Here is a 17718-nt window from a genome sequence, read left to right as displayed (position 1 = left end):
TTTGAAATTCGCTCAAGGATAAAAGGTAAATGAAACGCTTCGTTTGGCGAATGGTTATTTTTACCGACCAATTTTCTTCGTCACTTGTTGTCGGCTGAAGATTATACCGAAAGTGTTGTAATTTCTTTCATTTTTACTTAAGGCAAATGAAATTGAATTTTTATTAGAGGGACGCTTCAAGTTTATCAGGGTTTATGGGAAATGAATTTTTTCACTCGTTCGGTGCTTATTTTTATCGACACTTTGCTTTAATAACCGCTGCGACAGAGAAGTTATCGCGACGATAAAAGGGAGCAAAATTTCCCGGAATTACACCGAGAGAGATAAATCTGAATTAAGCCTGCGATTGCGTGTATCTGTTTAAAGTAAATCTTCACGGTTGAATCAATTACCGAAAATCAGCGATTCCACCTGAAACTTACCGTTTTTTAGGGACGTCTTGCCACCAGACAACGCACCAAGAGGCAAAGCTCCAGTGGGCGTTAATCCCTTCAGCTGCAACACGCTCTCGCTCTCTTCTCTGCAAGACCAATTACAACAGAACGGTAAGGACATAATTCTCGTATCGTCGTGTCAAAGAAAAGCAACGAAAAAAAACAAAAAAAAAAGAACGGTAATCGGTTCTACCTTCGATTCCACGCGTTAATTACCCCGAATTAACGGGGTGAAATTCACGAGGACCGTTTAACCGATCGCGTCCGGCTATTTTCCAAGCGAAAGATCAGCACGTGAACCGTGGACTTTTCATCCTGGGCCGTTTTCCATTTTCGATTTTCGCTCGAGCCCCGCGGCCGAAAGGCGATTAACAACGATCCGCGGCGAAATGAACACGAGATTATTCCCGCGGAACGCGAGAATTCCCGTTCCCCACCCTCAAGAGATCGCCGATCGACCGTGAACCCTCTCGATCAATTCGCCACGGCAACGTTCTCCGCCGCCGTTAATGAATTCTATCGGCGCAATCGAGGCATAATTGTTCCGCCGCTCGAACCAATTACGATCGGTTTTTTTTTGAGCCGATGGAACACGCCTGTTCTCCTCTCGTTCTTCCCTGGAACTTCCGGTCACGGGCTTTCACGCGGATTCGTTGAATTATAACACGTTTGTTCGACCAATTTTTTCACCATTTCTCGCCACTCTTCAGCGATTCACACTCACCCACGGCGTATCTGTATTTCTTTTTTTTTATTTTGCGTTACAGAGGTAGACTGTTTTTTAGGATGCACTATTGTTGGCGTACAGGGTGTGTCCTTTAATTGGGAGCACTTGGAATATGGTTCAACTGATTTGCAAAAAATGACAATGTTCTTGAAATCTTGAAAAATACGACTTCGACGGAATAACTCCGACATTTTTCTCGTATCATAGAAAGAAACACCCTGTATGCGACAGACTCGAATTTCATTGCTATAGGAATGACAGAATTTGTTCATCGATTGAACCATTCACTGACCTCAGGACGGAGAAGACGCGCGCCATCTTGCCAATGGCTCTGATCTTGTTTCTGATTACCTCCTTGCGTAGATTGGCTGCTGCACCTAGAAAAGTGAGAGGATCCAGTTAGATCGATCCGTCTCATTGAGCGTAATCTATGCTGCACATTCTGCGATCGGCGAATTCGCGAAGGCGTAACGCGAACGAACAAAGGTCAACGCTGAAAGTCACCAGCGATACAACTCGCGAGAACGTCGTCTCTATCGATGAGAACAGACGATGTTGCGTATTAGGTAGAAGAAACAAAATTGTCGCATAAAAGAAATCGACGATTCGAATTGAAGTTGCGAGGTGAAACGACAAAAAATTCGCGGGATTTGGCGTGCCTTCGCGAGATCTCGATCACGAATTCACCCCGCGACTGACGGTCGCTAGGCAAATCGAATTCGGCGTCACTACATTATTCATACCACAGCTTACCCGGTGATTATGTTATTAAAAAAAAAAAAAGTCACTCGTTATTCTCGGGTCTCACGGCAAACAACAACGGCAAACTACAGCCAAAAAGAAAAAGGAAAAACTCGGTGCACGCGACGAGCGAGTGCGTATATTAGTCTCGATGTACAGAAATTTTGTAACTCGATTTTACATTTTACTCGTCCATCTCTTTCCGGTGTAACAATTTCACCCCGATGACAGAACGATCCTTTTTTTTTTTTCTCTCCACTCGGTAGACGCGCGCTGGCAAAAATTTCTCATCGCGACGAGTATTCTCGTGTACACTACACTAAAAACCGGGTTATCAAATCATCGACGTTCGTTGAATCGTCACAATTATCGTCTCTTCTCGGACGGATAACGACATTTCCCATTTATCTCTGGCCAGCGTGCTGAACGACCGACGAAAAAACGAAACGGAAATGTTCAACGTGAAAATTCAATACTGTACTGCAACGAACGAAAGGCAAAAAAAAAAAAAGAAAAGTAAAAGAAAAGTAAAGAAGAAAAAAAAACGAGTGGTACAATAACCGTTTCGAATTTGCCGCGCGTCGATCGAGGCGAATGGCGCCCGGCGCATGCGCACGCACGATTCGTCGCGACCGACGCGCACTCTACGAACGAAGTTCACGCGGAATTTCGTCGATAACCCGTCGGTTTTTAATCCTCCGCAAGTCTTAATAAAAGAAAAGCGAGAAAAACCCGTAATATCGAACGGACGCAAACAAAAAAATGAAACGAAAAAAGTATAACAGCGTAAGGAGAAACCATCGGAATCGCAATCGTAATGTTCAAATACAATGTATATACATATGTAATATACATGTATATATATATCTATATATAGAGAGAAAGAGAGTGCACGAGGATAATAGCACAAGCTCATTGCATATAATCGATGCACGCAGCTACGTATACGCGCGCGCGCGTGCACGTGTCAAAACTTGAAGCCGGTGTGCGAGACGTGCGTACATGTAATATAATGGCGTTCTAGAACGTGCAGGCCGATGGCTGCATAAACCACAGGTTTCATATTATTTTTTTTTCTTTTTTCTGTTATGCAAAAAAACACAGCCAATGCAAGAGAAAGAGGTCAACGCATGCACATGCAGGCTGAGCGCGAGAAACGTACGCACCATCGGTCACTACGGGTGCTTTTTTTTTGTACCAGTCGCCGTATATTCGTATATTTCGTCGCTACTTGCCTACTTTCTCGTTCGCATTTTTTTTTTCTCTTTTTTTTCGTTCTTTAATGCTCGCGAGTGTGTGTGTATACGTGTGTTCGTACGTGGGTGTGTCCGAGTACGTGTAGACGTGTTCGTTTGCATCTTTTGCTCGTTTGTTTCTAACCTTTAACCCGTATCCATGTGTTAGAATTTTAGGTTAGGGATGGAATTTCATTTCTGCTTTGCATACCGGGTTTGCTCTGTCGGGTGAAAGTGGGTGAAATGATCGTACAGGCGCAGTGGTTCTCAATTTTTATCCTACTTCGCGATTTCTTTCGTTCGTAACCGTCGAAATTTTTAATCGAATTACAAAGCGAATAACCTCGTTTCGTTCGTAAAGGTACACACAGCAGCGAATTTTTCGTTCGATAGATGAGAAACACTGGTTCAAAAGCACTTTAGAATCTACTATTAAAATAAGTCAGTCGTCGAAGGTGTTTGAATGTGAAACCGTCCGTAAAATTCTAGGCGCATAGTTACGGGTTAAGAAGCAGGCTACGGGTAATCGACTAAATACGGTATCGAGTAGTCTAAGGGTCGGCCATCTTGAGTTCGCGCCAATACAAAATGGAGGTCTCCTTTCAATATCATGGCACTGTATTACGTTTACCGATTGCAATTAACTTGCTTGCAGACTTTTCAATATTATCGAGATACAATTATTGAACGATTCTTTTGTACTTTTTCATTTCTTCAAAAGGTAGAAACAACTTGCAAAATATTTCTTTATTTTTAAAGGGAATCATGTACCGTATTTGAACTTAATCTTTCCAAATTTAGTTTTTTTCTTTGTCAATTTTAAGGAGATCTTGGGGAGAATGAGTAAAATGTATATATATAATATTAGTCATACGTCTTGAAAGTCTCTAAGATTTAGCTTGTTCGTTCTATAAAAAGACATTTCACATGAGTCGACATACGTGAAAATATCGTTCCGGTGTCGTTGTGTTTCCGCTTCTCTAAGCATTCGCGAGTTAAATTTGCGGATGTCGGGGCTTGTGACGCTACAGCAAATCGGGGTAAATTTTGTCACTTACACAGAAACAACAGAGACTCGTTCAATTGCTGAATGAGAATTTGGCGAATTAGGAGATTCTACTGACTCTATCATTTTGCGAGAGAGAGAGAATGATTCAAATGAGAACGAAAGAAGAAAGGCCAATATTTTCTTCACTTTTTTCCTTTTCTTTCTTTCTTCGTGTCGTTAACTTTCACCCTTTTTGTTTCTTTTTTTCCGCGAGAAATTTTTCTCTCCTACGTCGATCCAGGAACGTTCAAAGATACGTCGCTGGGGAAGAAAGAAAAAAAAAAAATAGTGTTCCGAGGCAACAGCGAACAGGTTCAATTTCACGAGGCCGACACAGCGACCCGTTTTAATTTCTCGTAATCCGCAATCGCGCGGCTGCGCTGCATGGAAAAGCTTTCTGCGAACGTTCTGCTGAGATGGCAGGAAGAAAACATTTCTGGAATATCCTGCGACGCCCATTTTCGCGTAAAAGCGTACCGCGAAACGTCAGCGTGAATCGAGAATCCCGTTTTGTCGTTTATTTCGCGGGGGAATCGCGCGCAGCGGTGGTTCCTCTCGATTAAAATAAGAAGAAAAAAAAAAAAAAGAGAAGAAGGAGAAACACCGAACTAACGTCGAATATTTCTTTCTATCCGGTTTACCTCGTGGATCGGTATCTTCATACGTTGCTTCGAATATGTGAAGTTACGTCAAGTCATCCCATAAATTCACAACGAACGGGACAAATATTTGAATGAAAAATCAAAGAAGCTTTATAGCGACAGTTTGAAGGGTAGAAAGAATTTATTAAACGAAATACCGATCTAAATTTCGGCGTAAAATTCGCGAGGAACCTGTGAGACGACTTAACAGTTACACAGAGCGATCCATAAGTCGTTTTATCGTTTGACAAAAAATTGAACCGACAAATTCTCCAAATTTCACGACTTATGAGCCACCCTGTATGATCGATACTTGGTCTGTACGAAGTGTATTTTTCTTATCGTTGATCTTGATGTGCAAATTGAAACTTTATCACAAAAATATTATCCCAAAAGAAGAGAAATGTCGATATCTTTCGAAAATGTTACGAACGAAATTTTCTCACTTGTCCATCAACACCAACCATAATCGAGTGACCATCCTCGAACGACAATACTGCATGTAACTTCCGGGTGGTGTTCGAGGAAAGAAAATATCGAAAGCAGGGGTTCAGGGCTGATACAAAGGGGTTCTGGAGAGATAGAAATTCGAGAAATCGGAGAAAAAACGAAGGGGGACAAACAAGACTTCACAGCCTCGGAAATGAACGATCTCTCTTTTTTTCCGAGTATCGTAACCAGTGGCTTTCTCGTCGTTTCACGCGTCGTCTGACGCTGTTCATCTCCGTAGGAGAAGAGCGCAACGACGAAGAGATTTCAGGGGCTCTGACTGAAGGGAGCACACACTTATCGATCATCCTTTGCATCCTGCGGCTTTTCACTGAGAAGGACGATGCGGCACATACAACGACGTACGTCACTACTAATTTATACAACAGATCAAGCCTTTGCTCTCTAGACATTTACGTGTCAGCGCAATGATTACGCAACTCGTGGTCTGTCGCAATGGTACATTATCCTCGCGAATTACCCTCGTGAATCTCGCGCGATCGAGATACCCGTTCAGATCTCTAATTTCAATCTTCACATCACTTCAAACTTTGCACCAAGCATTCCTCTACAATTTGCCAAAAATTAGATAATATCGGTGACGCGAGATCACTTCACATTCGTCTAATTTGTGAAGAAAAAAAATTTTCAAAAATTAGGAAATAATTAAAAAAAAAAAAGAAAATATAAATCGGTGATGTGAGATTGTTGAAACGTATCTTATTCTTACCGATGAATTTTCTATAAAAAATACACGAAGAAAGATTGTTCCTCTGTTTATCGTTCGATTACCTTTTTTCGTTTCTCTCTTTGAAGCCGCCATTGCGACAGCGTACTACCGAGCTAACATTTATCATAGGGTGTTCGAGTTTGGCACCGAGTCCCAAGAAACGGAGATCCATCGTCCGCGGGGAGTATCGACGTTATTTCAAAAGGATGATGCACGATCTAGAGCGGTCAACCGTGCGGTAAAACGAAAAAGAAGACGAATCGCGAAAATTGGAAGCCCCGTTCGATCTAAAGCAGATCTGTGCTCAAAACATATTGCACAGGGCCACACTAGTGCTCTATAATATCATCACTGTTTTTAAAAGCGTTTCTAAGAGGCGGTTTTCCTTCGCTCTTCCAGCTGACACGGATGTTTCACACTTTCGTAAAAATACAAATAAAAAAGGAAACTTCGAGATGGTGCCATTCTTAACGACAGTGAAAAAAACATTTGAAAAAATTTGAAATACTTTAGAAATCGTTGAAAGATCAGCTCGAAGAGTCGAATGTGTCAGTGAAGAAAGATCGTTTTGAATACAGGTCTAATTTTCTATGTCATGTTTCGTATGTTTAGATGGATCTTCGTGTCTTTCTCGACGCATAGGCGCCGCGAGAGGGAAATTTTCGTCAGATTTCGATCTTTTCTTCTCGAAAAATATGCGGCGCCTATGTAACTCGATTTCATCGATGCCCTCTCCGCGGATTCGCTTATCAACAGTAGGAAGCTTCACGAAACCCAACGTAATTCCATCGAGTGATTCGGTGGCTCGACTGTTCCCACTTAAAAAAAAAAACCTGGCCATTTCGAGTCGCTCGATGGGGACTATTGGGCGTTGGACGTGTTCCTATTTTCATTGCGTGGTCGATTCGCGGAGGATCGAAGCGAAAACACCTGTCTCATGGTCATGGAAACAGCTTAGAATAGACGGCAAAATCTACCGCCATTTTGGTACCGTTTGATATCATCCTTAAAGATAATTTCCTACAGGATTTGTCTTTAATTTTCCAAAGTGACGATAAAATCACGGTATTTCTAAAAACGTCGTTGAAAATAACCTTCAGCGAACGTTGAATGTAAATTGAAATTTGATTGAATAATTTTTCCAGGACGGAGTGGATAACCGAAAAATCTGTGTAAAATCGAAGATCCACGAGATCGAGAGTTGCGAAGCTTCTGGATCCTCCACGATCGAGATCTATGCGCACTTTCAACAGAAAAGAACTCACCGTACGCGATGGTAGGTGGGGTCGTATTTGGACCAGACCGTCGGGTTACCATGGCGGCCATGGTGACCATGGTCGTTTTACCGATGGTGAGCGTGGACGTAAGTAAAAGGACAGAAGTAACCAACAATGTGAGAGCAGCGTCAATGCGGCCGAAGAGAAGAGATAGAGAGAGGCGAAGATGTATAGTTTCGTTTTTTTTTTTTTTTGATTTTTCACGGTATATCATTTTTTTTTTCCCGGTTGTTTCGAATGGTTGATATTTATAGTGGTGGTTGGTGATGGTTGGTGGTTGGCGAAGAAGGTGGTTGTCGAATGTGGCGTAAAGAAAAGAACACATAGAACAGACAAGAGAAAGAGTGCACAGCGTAAGTGGCATTCAAATCAAGCGTTGGTGCGTTAGAGTTTCGAAAAATCTTGCTCTGTGCAAGGTGTCTCTTGATACGTGTGGAATTGTTGGGATCGTGGACGGAAAATTTAGTGCGAAATTTTCTGTTTTACTGTTGGAGACGATGGTATTTAGTTTTCGGGTGAACCGTCAGGATTCAGATTTTTTCAAAGTGCGCAGATTTGCCCTAAGATTTCTGCAACGCGTAATTTCTCTCGTATTAAGAAATACCTTGCACGATTTTTTAATCGTTTCTTCTTCTACACAGGCTGCGTCAAAATTACTCGAATAATTTGGAATTATTAATTACAAGTCCTTCAATTACGATGTTTCTTATGGACACGAAGAATCGCTGCTTTCGACTCAGCCTGTATAAAAAGGAGCAATTCTCAATTGCGCGTTAATAGTTCGAAGAGTAAATCCGCGATACAACGGAAGAAATGTAAACGTAAATTGTCAAAGAAAAATTCTCTTTCAAACAATCCACGTTTATCTCACATATTTTCTTCCCTCCTTTTCTCCTAGATCTTCCTCTCAAAGTATCGACGTACAATTGCGAATCACCCTGTACATTTGTCACCCTTCGTCGAGTACATCTAACGACTGACTGCGATATTTCTATTCTCGATAGTTAAATTGATGCAAATTGAAAATTTGCTTTGCTTTTTTTCTTAATATTTCAACCGTTTCTTCCACGTGAAAAATTCTAAGATCTGGCTAAGAGAAGGGACGGAGAAGTCTCGTCCAAACGAAACTACGTAAATTTCAGTGGTAGAAATTTAATCAGAGGTCCTCGACTCGAGCACGATGGAGATTAAATAGGCGATCGATCATTTGGTATAATATCGAACGGTGAATACTGAAAGCGTAAGAAGGTAATTCGTTAGTGGGAAACGTGGGCGATCTGCGTTTTGTGGGATCGCCGTTGAATTAATGGTTCCGCGAAAGGCGCGATATTAGACATCGAACACCGATTCAAATTCAATTACTTTCGTCTGATCGCTATGCAGCGTAACTTCCTCTATCTTAACTGTGCCTAATTCCATCGGCGAGGTTCGTTTCGATTTACGGGAACTGTTCGGTCGTAAGAATGAAAGTGATTCTTCTCGATAGAAGATGAAGTTAACAAAGCAACTCAATTACAATTCGTGTATCAATTTTAACGCGCATTTTTAAAATGACAGAAAAAAAAAAGGGGAGAAAATTGCATCTCTTTCCGTGAAAAAAACGAAAAAGAAACGCAGATCACCGTGAATCCGACTTCGCGATTACTTTCTACGTGACGTTAACGTGTTTTTTTTTCTCTTCTCGTCTGGTTCTTTGAACTACCACACCGACATTTTCAGTGGTTAACTGAGACACAGCTTCAGGTCGAGGAAAGTAATCTCGATAGTGATCATGATACGTAGGGAATAGTATAAAACCGAGCGTATATCGAAATAATTGTGCGTGGTTAATAACACACCGCTACATAGAAGCTACCTGCAAAAACTGATTAAGAAAAACCTTTGATTAATACGTGGTTTAACGATCGTTCGAGGATTACTTCATGATTTCATCGTTCGTTTTCTTCGGTCGATAACGAGACTCTGTCGAGATCTGAACAAAAGCGGCACCGCGCAACATTCTCTAGAGACAAATTTCGCGATATCGAAAAATGCGCGAGAAGATAGACCAATCAGAACGAATTCCTCGACGATCGTCGAAATTAGTAATAAAGCTAGGTCGATAATAATATTCGATTAGTTTAATCCTAGGATAAATAATACTACTAAAATAGACACTAGCATGCGCGAAGAGAAAGAAAGAAAGAAAGAAAAAAAAAAATAGACAGAGGTGGTCGTTGTAGAACCGAGCAAACATAATTGTTGCTAAAAACATCGTTAAAGAGAGTAGTTTTGCTCGCAGTAAAGAAAGGACGAAACAAACGAGAGAGGTGAAAAAGAAAGAAAAGAAGAAAGAAACAAGGGAGTAAACACGCGCGAATCAACGGAACAATAGAACAGAAAAAGGGGGATAGAACGTAAGAACGATTACTGAGAAAGAGAGAAACGAGCAAAATCAAGGGAAAAGAAGACGGTTTACGGAAGACGAGAGAGCGGGAGTGTTCTTTCTTCTGCGCGCGAGATGCGGAGGAACGGAGAGACAAGAAAGACAGAAAGAGGGCGAGAGAAAGACAGAGAAGGGTTAGATGCTTGTGTGAAAAAGAGAGAAAGATAGATAGAGAGAGAGAGAGACAGAGAGAGAAATAAGTTAGAGGAATGATGGTTCTCACGAGGATTCGAGAGGCAGAGAATGGCTTTGGTTCTCTCCTACGTGCGGTTTTTCCAAGAAAATACCGCAGTTCGAGGCTGTTATGGTTGTCGCGCGCGTTTCAGGAAGACGAGAATGAGTAATTTCTGTTTCTTGCTTGGCTAATTCATTCAGTTGTTCAATTTGTTCACTTCACGTGGAAAATGTATGCTCTTTTTAGATTAGTTGCACGAATCTCTCTGATCGAGTTTGTCATAAACTTCCAGCCAGGTTATTTCAACGGTGCACGATGTTGCTGATAGTTCGTTGAAGAGTTGTTCTTGTACTGTTGGTTAATTAAGTATTCTTTAGTCCGTGGAACGATGCGGTAATTAACATTTTAGCTATGTTGCTACGTTTGTCTTGTATGGAAACTTTAGTACACCGGTTTACAAAATGAAGCTTCTTCAGCGTGTAAGGCAAAGGTATCAGTAGTTGACCAGTTTTTAGAGAAACGTAAAAAATAAGGTTTTTATAAGTGATACTCTTTTGAAAAAAATGCACCTGACATGCCAAGACACCTATCGCTTAAATTTCAAAAGAATTACACGTGACGAGAAGTATGCGTAGTAACAACGGATGCCTAAATTCATTAAGGTAAGTAATATGCCTCTATATTGCTATTTCCTTAACGTTTCTGTCAGGAACAGCTGTACGGTTCAGAATTATTTACTTTTGAAATTCTCACAGCGTTTTATAAGTGACAAATGCAACATTTTTGTTACTCTAACGACAAAAAGCAATAGCTTATTAGGGGGTCAAATTCTGAATCTTATTATTCTGATAGTTTTTAGAAGTTGACTGGCGTGGTCAATTACTGACGTGAGTTATTTAAATTTCTTTACGATTTATAATGTGTCCACTTTGTTAGAAGTGCAAAATATAGTTCTAAATTTTGTAGCACACTGCGTTTTAGTGGATGGTCAACTACTGATCCACGGTCAATTATTGACTCCGTCCAGTGTCCACTTTTTTAAAATAACCATGTGCGTGATATTATAAACATCACCGGAAAATTAATATGCATGTACTTAATTATTTATTTTTATTTCATCCATGGAAATGTGCGGGCGATTATGGAAGTGGCCAGAGAAGCCTGATGTGCTGGACTATGAGTGGAAGGCTGTAGTTTCTCATATCAATAAGCCCACGAAATCGAGCAGAACTCGCAACGTCTACTCTGTTCCCGAATTGACCTTGTTATGGAATTGAATTGCTTTATTTCTACTCTCCATTCTACTTATAACTTGTGCTGGTAATTGTTGAAAATAAACGATACTAAAATGATTGCCAACATTACTGCTTTAACCCTCCTTCTAGTATAAGTGGTCAACTACTAACGAACAGAGGGTCAATTACTAGTTTTTTCATTTTTAAGAGCGGTCAACTTCTGAAGCAATTACTGAATTTTTAAATATGTTTTTAAAATTTTTATAACATAATTCTTTTTAAAAACTGGTCTTGTTACATAATCTAGAAGGCTTAAAGAGCATCTTCAGGCTATTTAATGATAGAGCAAGTGGTTACTATTGTTCCCGTGGAGGATTTCTCTTAACTGGTCAACCTTACTTAACGTAGATTTAATTTACCGGCGAAAACAAGGTTTGTTTGTTTAACTGAGTGAGAGATTACTCGGAAGAATTTATGTGAAACAATTCATTCTGAAATTAACTGTGTGAAGAATCGTTGCGAAATATTAGAACACTTGTCGAATTTCAATGAAATCTATCCTTGGAAAATTGTTGAAAAAAAGGAAAGAAATTATTCTGTTTGGAATCTCGTAGCACGTTCAACGAGCTAAAGCGATATGACGCTAACTCTAACAGACGCAATTCAAATCGTACACTTGTGCAAATTTATAAATGGAAAGAAGTACCATTTTCCTGTAACAACCATATCTTTCCACTCCTCACTTCCGTCTCCTTTCACGCGGCCACGAGAGATCACAGAGAAGCGTGCAGAGGCTGAGAGGGACGAAGGAGAGAGCAGCGTGTCTACGAGATCTATCTGGATCGAGCACGAGTGAGAGCGTGCGAGCGAGGAAAATCGGCCGGTACATATACATTCGTGTCGAAACGTCGTTCAGTCTATATAAACGTCACGTGTACTCTTCGCCGTAGGATCGACAGATCGAAGAGCGTGAAGAAGAAACAGAAAAAAAAAAGGAAAAGAAAGAAGAACCGACTAAAACCAGGAAGAAGAAATTCCGACACGTAAGGAGTGCGCTACTAAGGGACTCTAAAGAAAAAAACCGACGTTCTCGAGCATCTTCGAGGGAAACGAACAGGTTCTTCTCTGGACGGTGGGATGAAACGAAGAAAAATTCCCGAGAGATAATAAAAAAACACGTGTGTATATAGAGAGAGAAAAGGGTGTTAGAGGTGTGAAGTTCTCTTTCGGCATTTAAAAAAGGGGCTAGGATCGTGGTTGGCTGTTTTCCTTCGCTTCCGGCTGCACTTAGGTTCGCTCGATTCTCACGGTGGAAACTAGGATCTACGGTTCTGCTAGAAAGCCAGCTTCTTCCATTGGATAAAGAGAGGTAAGAAGAAAAAAAAACGGCTCCTCGGGACGTATTTCTGCGATTCGAAACGACTTTGCCGTTTATCGAAGGAAGAAAGAGAGAGGAAGGTGTCTGTGCCAGATAACGAGGTTAGCGTAACAATGGCTGGTGTTTTGGATTCTTGGGACTGGTGTTTGGCGACTGTGTGAATGACTTGTCGAGTGAGAATGACGGTATGTACTTATCTTTGTCGCAGTATTAACCGTATTTATAATGTAGTCGAGGCTGAGCACAGTAGATTATTCCGTGTATGCTCAGACTTGAGCAGGATGTTACGAGAGCCCCGCTATATACTCCTACCTACAATAGCTACACGCTGCTCTACGTGCTTCCATTAAACCTTTGATCTTCCTATATTTTCCTCGTATACCCGGTGTCTTGTGCTTTCCTTATCGAGTGTCTCAACTTATCGAGTGCCTGCTTAAGCGTACTGTTCTTCGAGAGCGAACGATTACAGGGGAATTCTTTCGTACGAAATTTAGGAAGTAAACGCGTCTGACTTCGAACGTGGATACCTTAGAGTATTCTGTTCTTCGTGGATCGATCGAAGTTACTTCGTATCGCGCACGTGTCGCGTATCGTTTAGCTGTAGAAAATTGGAGGATAAAGGAAACTTCGATCGATGCACCGACGAGAGAATAATTTAACCCTTTCGTTACTATTGGCGTTATGAAAATTTGCTCGCACTATACTTTTCGAGCCCTTCGGTGCACCTCCACCTTAATTCGATATAACAAATTCAAAATAACAAACTTTGCAGCCGTGGTGAAAAATTTACAAACAGTCGCCCACGTTATGCATTTAAATCTATAAATTCAATATTCACGACAAATATCCAAATTCTTCCAACAGAAGTTTTCGAAAAATTACACCTCGACGATCTAGCCAGCCAGAAGGATCCTCGAAGGACAGAAAGAGATCCACAATCTTGCAGGAGTTTCTCAAACCTTCTAACTACTTCACAAAGGACGAACGTCCGCAGAATGGAGTTTCCAGAGAAAAAAAACCACGGTAGAAAGCAGCTGACACGTTCGAAGAAGGTGGTTTGATCGATGCACGGTGGCCTTTTCCACTCCTTACGCGTTCGATCGATCGGCACCGCCACGCTTTCCCCGGGCGAGACACGGCGAGAAAGAGGGGACAAAAAAATGGAGAAAACACGGAGGGAAGAGGCACACGCGTGTTCATCTTCGGTGAAAAGCTGATGGGAGAACTACGGTTTCCAAGCGAAACAGAGAGAGAGAGAGGAAAATAATCGAGCAACCCGCGAGATTAACCGTGTTCCATCCGGATTATCCGTGCATCAGTCAACGCCTGTTTCCGCGGATTGTTTAGAGGAGAAACGTATTGTCGTTGCTCAGGTATCGATCGACCATAACGCAACGGTTCATCCGCCTCTTTCAGCCGCTTCGCAACAGGGAGACGCGGTGAAACGAGATAGAAGACTTCCTAGAATTTTCCTTTTGAGACACTTTGCGTCCGATGAATATTTCGATGGAAATTGCGCCTCTGTTATTAGAGGGAACGTGTTCTTTCTCCAAGTATGCTGTATTCTGAACTCTATATGAAGCTTCGCGTAGAGTCAAGCGAGTTTTAGAGACGAACCGCGGTTTTCTTTTTCGTTCACACGTGTATATTGTGTTTGCTATTTTACGATAGGTAGGTTTTTATATCGTCCTTCTTTCTGGGAATTATCAACTGTGAGAATGTGTGTTTGATGTGGTTCGAAGCTTAGAGTACTTTTGTTGTCAAAATTGTTTTATAGAATTTCGAAATCTTTTCTTCGAAACATCGATCAGAAGGAAGATAAATTCTCGTCGAGCCTCTTGTCCCTCAATTTGGTCCAATTAATCCCTTGTTTCGTGATCTTTCTAGTAACTAACATCTATCAAATCTCAACTTCTCAACTGGGTTCACTGGAAAATCGAATTAAAAATCGCTAATTATCTTGTCAAATGGCATCGCAAGTATCGATCCTCTTCACTCACAATCCAAAACAGAGATCTCTGAATAATCGTCGAAACATTCAACGCAATTTCCAACTTTACAAGAAGCGACTACCTTCGAAACGAAGCTCAGGCAACGATTCGTCGCGCGGCGAACAGGCTTCGCCTCGTAAAACAAGGGATTAACACCTCTAGCACGAGCTGTTTCCCTGAAAACACCGTGGCGGTGCATCACAGAGGCGGACACAACGCGTCAACTGGGGTTTACTCAAAATTTCGCCCCACCTACGCTCTAAAACCGTACACTCGACATTGGTATCTCGTTAAATAGCGGTCGTAAAGTCTCTCTCCATGTTACGCAGTAAAATTCAATTCAGCCTTGGAATCTCGCGGATAACGGGCAAAAGGTAATTCGAGGTTATCCTCTCGCCAACGTGTCTCGTTTTACGCGGTGCGTTAAATTTTCATTGGCCTGGCTTTGTGCTCACGCACTGTTCTCCCGCATTCGAGACTGTTAATACCGACTATAATTGCACTACGAGACAGAGAGAGAGAGAGAGAGAGGAAGATTGCAAAACGGATTTGAGAGAGAGTGAAAATTTTACAAGCTTCGATGGTAACGCGTATTTCTGACCTAATTACACTCCAAGCTATTGCAAATATCTCTGGCCATTCCTTCTCGTTCAGCCTCTAGCTAGCTTTGGAGCAATATAGCCGCTCCTTTTGCTCGAGATTGTTGCTCCTTTGAGTTACCTTCAGCCCGCGTTTCGAGATCTAAGCGAGTCGTGCAATGAATTTTTTCGGTTCTTCGAGGTCTGATTGCTTGGACTGGCACTTTAACTCCTGGGTGTGTTTGTTTTAAGACAACGTCGTTTTCAAAGAATTCTCGGAAAAGTTGAAAAATTGTATCGATTTGCGCGCTACGCCAACCACTCCCTCTCTATTCTCCCTTCGAGGTTTCCTATTTGGGTATGGAGGCCCCGATACTACGCTCGGCCATCCTAAACTGACATTCGCCCTCGAATGTCCTCAGTGCAACACAACTCAACACTTTCGGGCACACTCCCCCACACAGTGGCACACAGCCGAAACAACGCATTTTTGGGAGACGTGCAACCCTCAACATGTTTTCATCGCACACCTCCTGGCTTCGTGTAGCCGTAGATGCCTCCATCCCGGACGAGCCCCCATATATAGGAACCGACGACGGAAAAATTTTGAGGGACCCCAAACGGGAATCGAACCCGGGACCTTCGGCTTAGCAAGCCGAGGCTTTGCGCGCTACGCCAACCACTCCCTCTCTATTGTCCCTTCGAGGTTTCCTATTTGGATACGGAGGCCCCGATACTACAGAATTTTGTTTGAATTTAATTTTAAATATTTCACACATATGATAATTGAAGCATCGATAATTCAGGTTTCAGTCTTATCTAACACCAATTTGAACTTCCTCCCGCAAATAAGGAAAAATCGATAATGAATCGATCACGAACGATCGTCTCGTTTGATCATTTTGCCACACACAGTAGTTAAAGCGACAATTTACCATGTACAGATTTCTCTCTTGCATCGTACCAATTGAAACGTCTAGCAAGAGTAATCAAAGTGTCAATTAATCATCGTTCAAACTATGTAGTCGGTGTATCAGTGTCTTGGACCAAGTTTCGTGTGTCGGTTGAATTCAGCATCAAAGAGGAAGCTACACGATTCAGCAGACGCGACACGCACTGACGTTTCGAGGATACGCGTGTCTTTTAATCGTTTCATCGAGCGACGTTTGGAAATTGGATTATCGTTGAATTTTCACCGTGGAATATTTTAAGCCCTCCAGCACGAGTCGATTTGCCCGGCGATGCTTCCTCCTCTGGTAACGTTCCATTCGCGAACGTCGAAATATAATTAAGAAAAAAAAGAAAAATACACATATATAGATACTCTGAATATTTCGTGGATTTCTGTCGTGGATTAAGCAAGAAATCGCGGATACATTAATACGTAAAATACAAAATATGTAAAAAAAATTCCGGGTCATCGGAGGATTTTTGTGGGAAAAATCGACGCGGCATGAAAAATCGAGAGCTTCGAAATTCGTAAAAAAAAGGAGAAACAAGCCACGCTGCTACATTCGATGTCAAACGCATACAGAAAAAAAAGAAGGAATGTTCACGAGGCTTGCTGAAAAATCGCACCGCAGCGCAGTTGTTGTCAAACGTGAATTTAGAAAAATCGCGCCCCGTCGCGATTTCAACCGCAAATAAAAATCTGCGGAAACGATGTTAACGAATGTTCAGTGAAAAAATTCATCGGAAAGCTTGAACAACTCTAAGAGAACACGTCTAATAATCGAAACAGAAGAAATTCGTATCTTTACACTCGTAGAAACCTTCGAAACGGAAGAAGTTCATATCGGATTTATGAAAAATTCGAAAATCTTTGTACTCCCAGAAAAACCTTCAAATCGTCGAAGAATCCACAAAAGCCTGTAACACGTATAACACAATGCACAAATTACTGCATCTAAATCGTGCTGGAGGACTCGCTTCAACTTTACCTCCAAACTTTCATCGATCTGTACGCCTCTGTAACTGATCGAGAGATTCGATTTCACGATAAAAAAAAAAGTGTCGAATGGTCGCGTATCCAGTCGTCGATCACAGGACATTCTCGCAGAAACACTTTCTTCGCGGCGTTGGAAACGCCGTTTCAGGTTAGTCGAGTGTCGAGATCGAGCTACGTGTAACGCGGGTCAGAGAAGATTAGAGAGAGAGAGAGAAAGAGAGAAAAAAAAAAGAAAAAAAAAGAAGAGAAGAAAAGAGAAAGAACGAGGCAACGTTGGAGGTAAAAATTTTTCTGGGGCGAGGTATTCAGCGGCGAATGGAACGAGATCGTTGTGAGATCGGTGAGAGCGATCGGTGGTTAAACGCAGCGTGTGTTCGATGGCTACATTTTTGGGGGGGTAGAAAAACAGTTGGTGGAGGCAGCGTGATCGAAAAAAAGAAAACGAGAGAGAAAACGGAACGGAAAGTCTCTTTTGGCGACCGGAGAGAAATAACAGAGAAGAAACGAAATAAAGAAGGGAAAAGGAAACGTCGCGAAGAGAATATTATCTCGCTCGATCGGTGTATATTCGAGGATATCTCGATTTCACAGAACAAAAGAAAAAAGATACTGAACAGAGCACGAGAAAGGAGAGCAAGAAACGGTAGATGAACAAGTAGACGAGCC

At 41.7% G+C, this 17718-nt stretch overlaps 1 protein-coding gene across 1 annotated transcript in view; it reads right to left on the bottom strand.

Annotated features, from left to right (window-relative positions):
- Nucleotides 1-17718, bottom strand: part of LOC108578428 (serine/threonine-protein phosphatase 2B catalytic subunit 3-like) — a 247014-nt gene that overhangs the window by 4095 nt on the left and 225201 nt on the right. Inside the window, exons 11-12 of the mRNA XM_017941766.1 lie at nt 1454-1532; nt 423-520 (exon numbers count right to left, since the gene is read on the bottom strand). Of these exons, the coding sequence (XP_017797255.1) occupies nt 423-520; nt 1454-1532 (177 nt within the window). The remainder of the gene's footprint in view (nt 1-422; nt 521-1453; nt 1533-17718) is intronic.

The sequence above is a fragment of the Habropoda laboriosa genome, unplaced genomic scaffold (genome assembly GCF_001263275.1).
Source record: "Habropoda laboriosa isolate 0110345459 unplaced genomic scaffold, ASM126327v1 scaffold5, whole genome shotgun sequence".
Classification (NCBI taxonomy): domain Eukaryota; kingdom Metazoa; phylum Arthropoda; class Insecta; order Hymenoptera; family Apidae; genus Habropoda; species Habropoda laboriosa.
The sequence above is the reverse complement of the archived record's forward strand: the minus strand, read 5'-3'. Positions and strand labels throughout refer to the sequence as shown.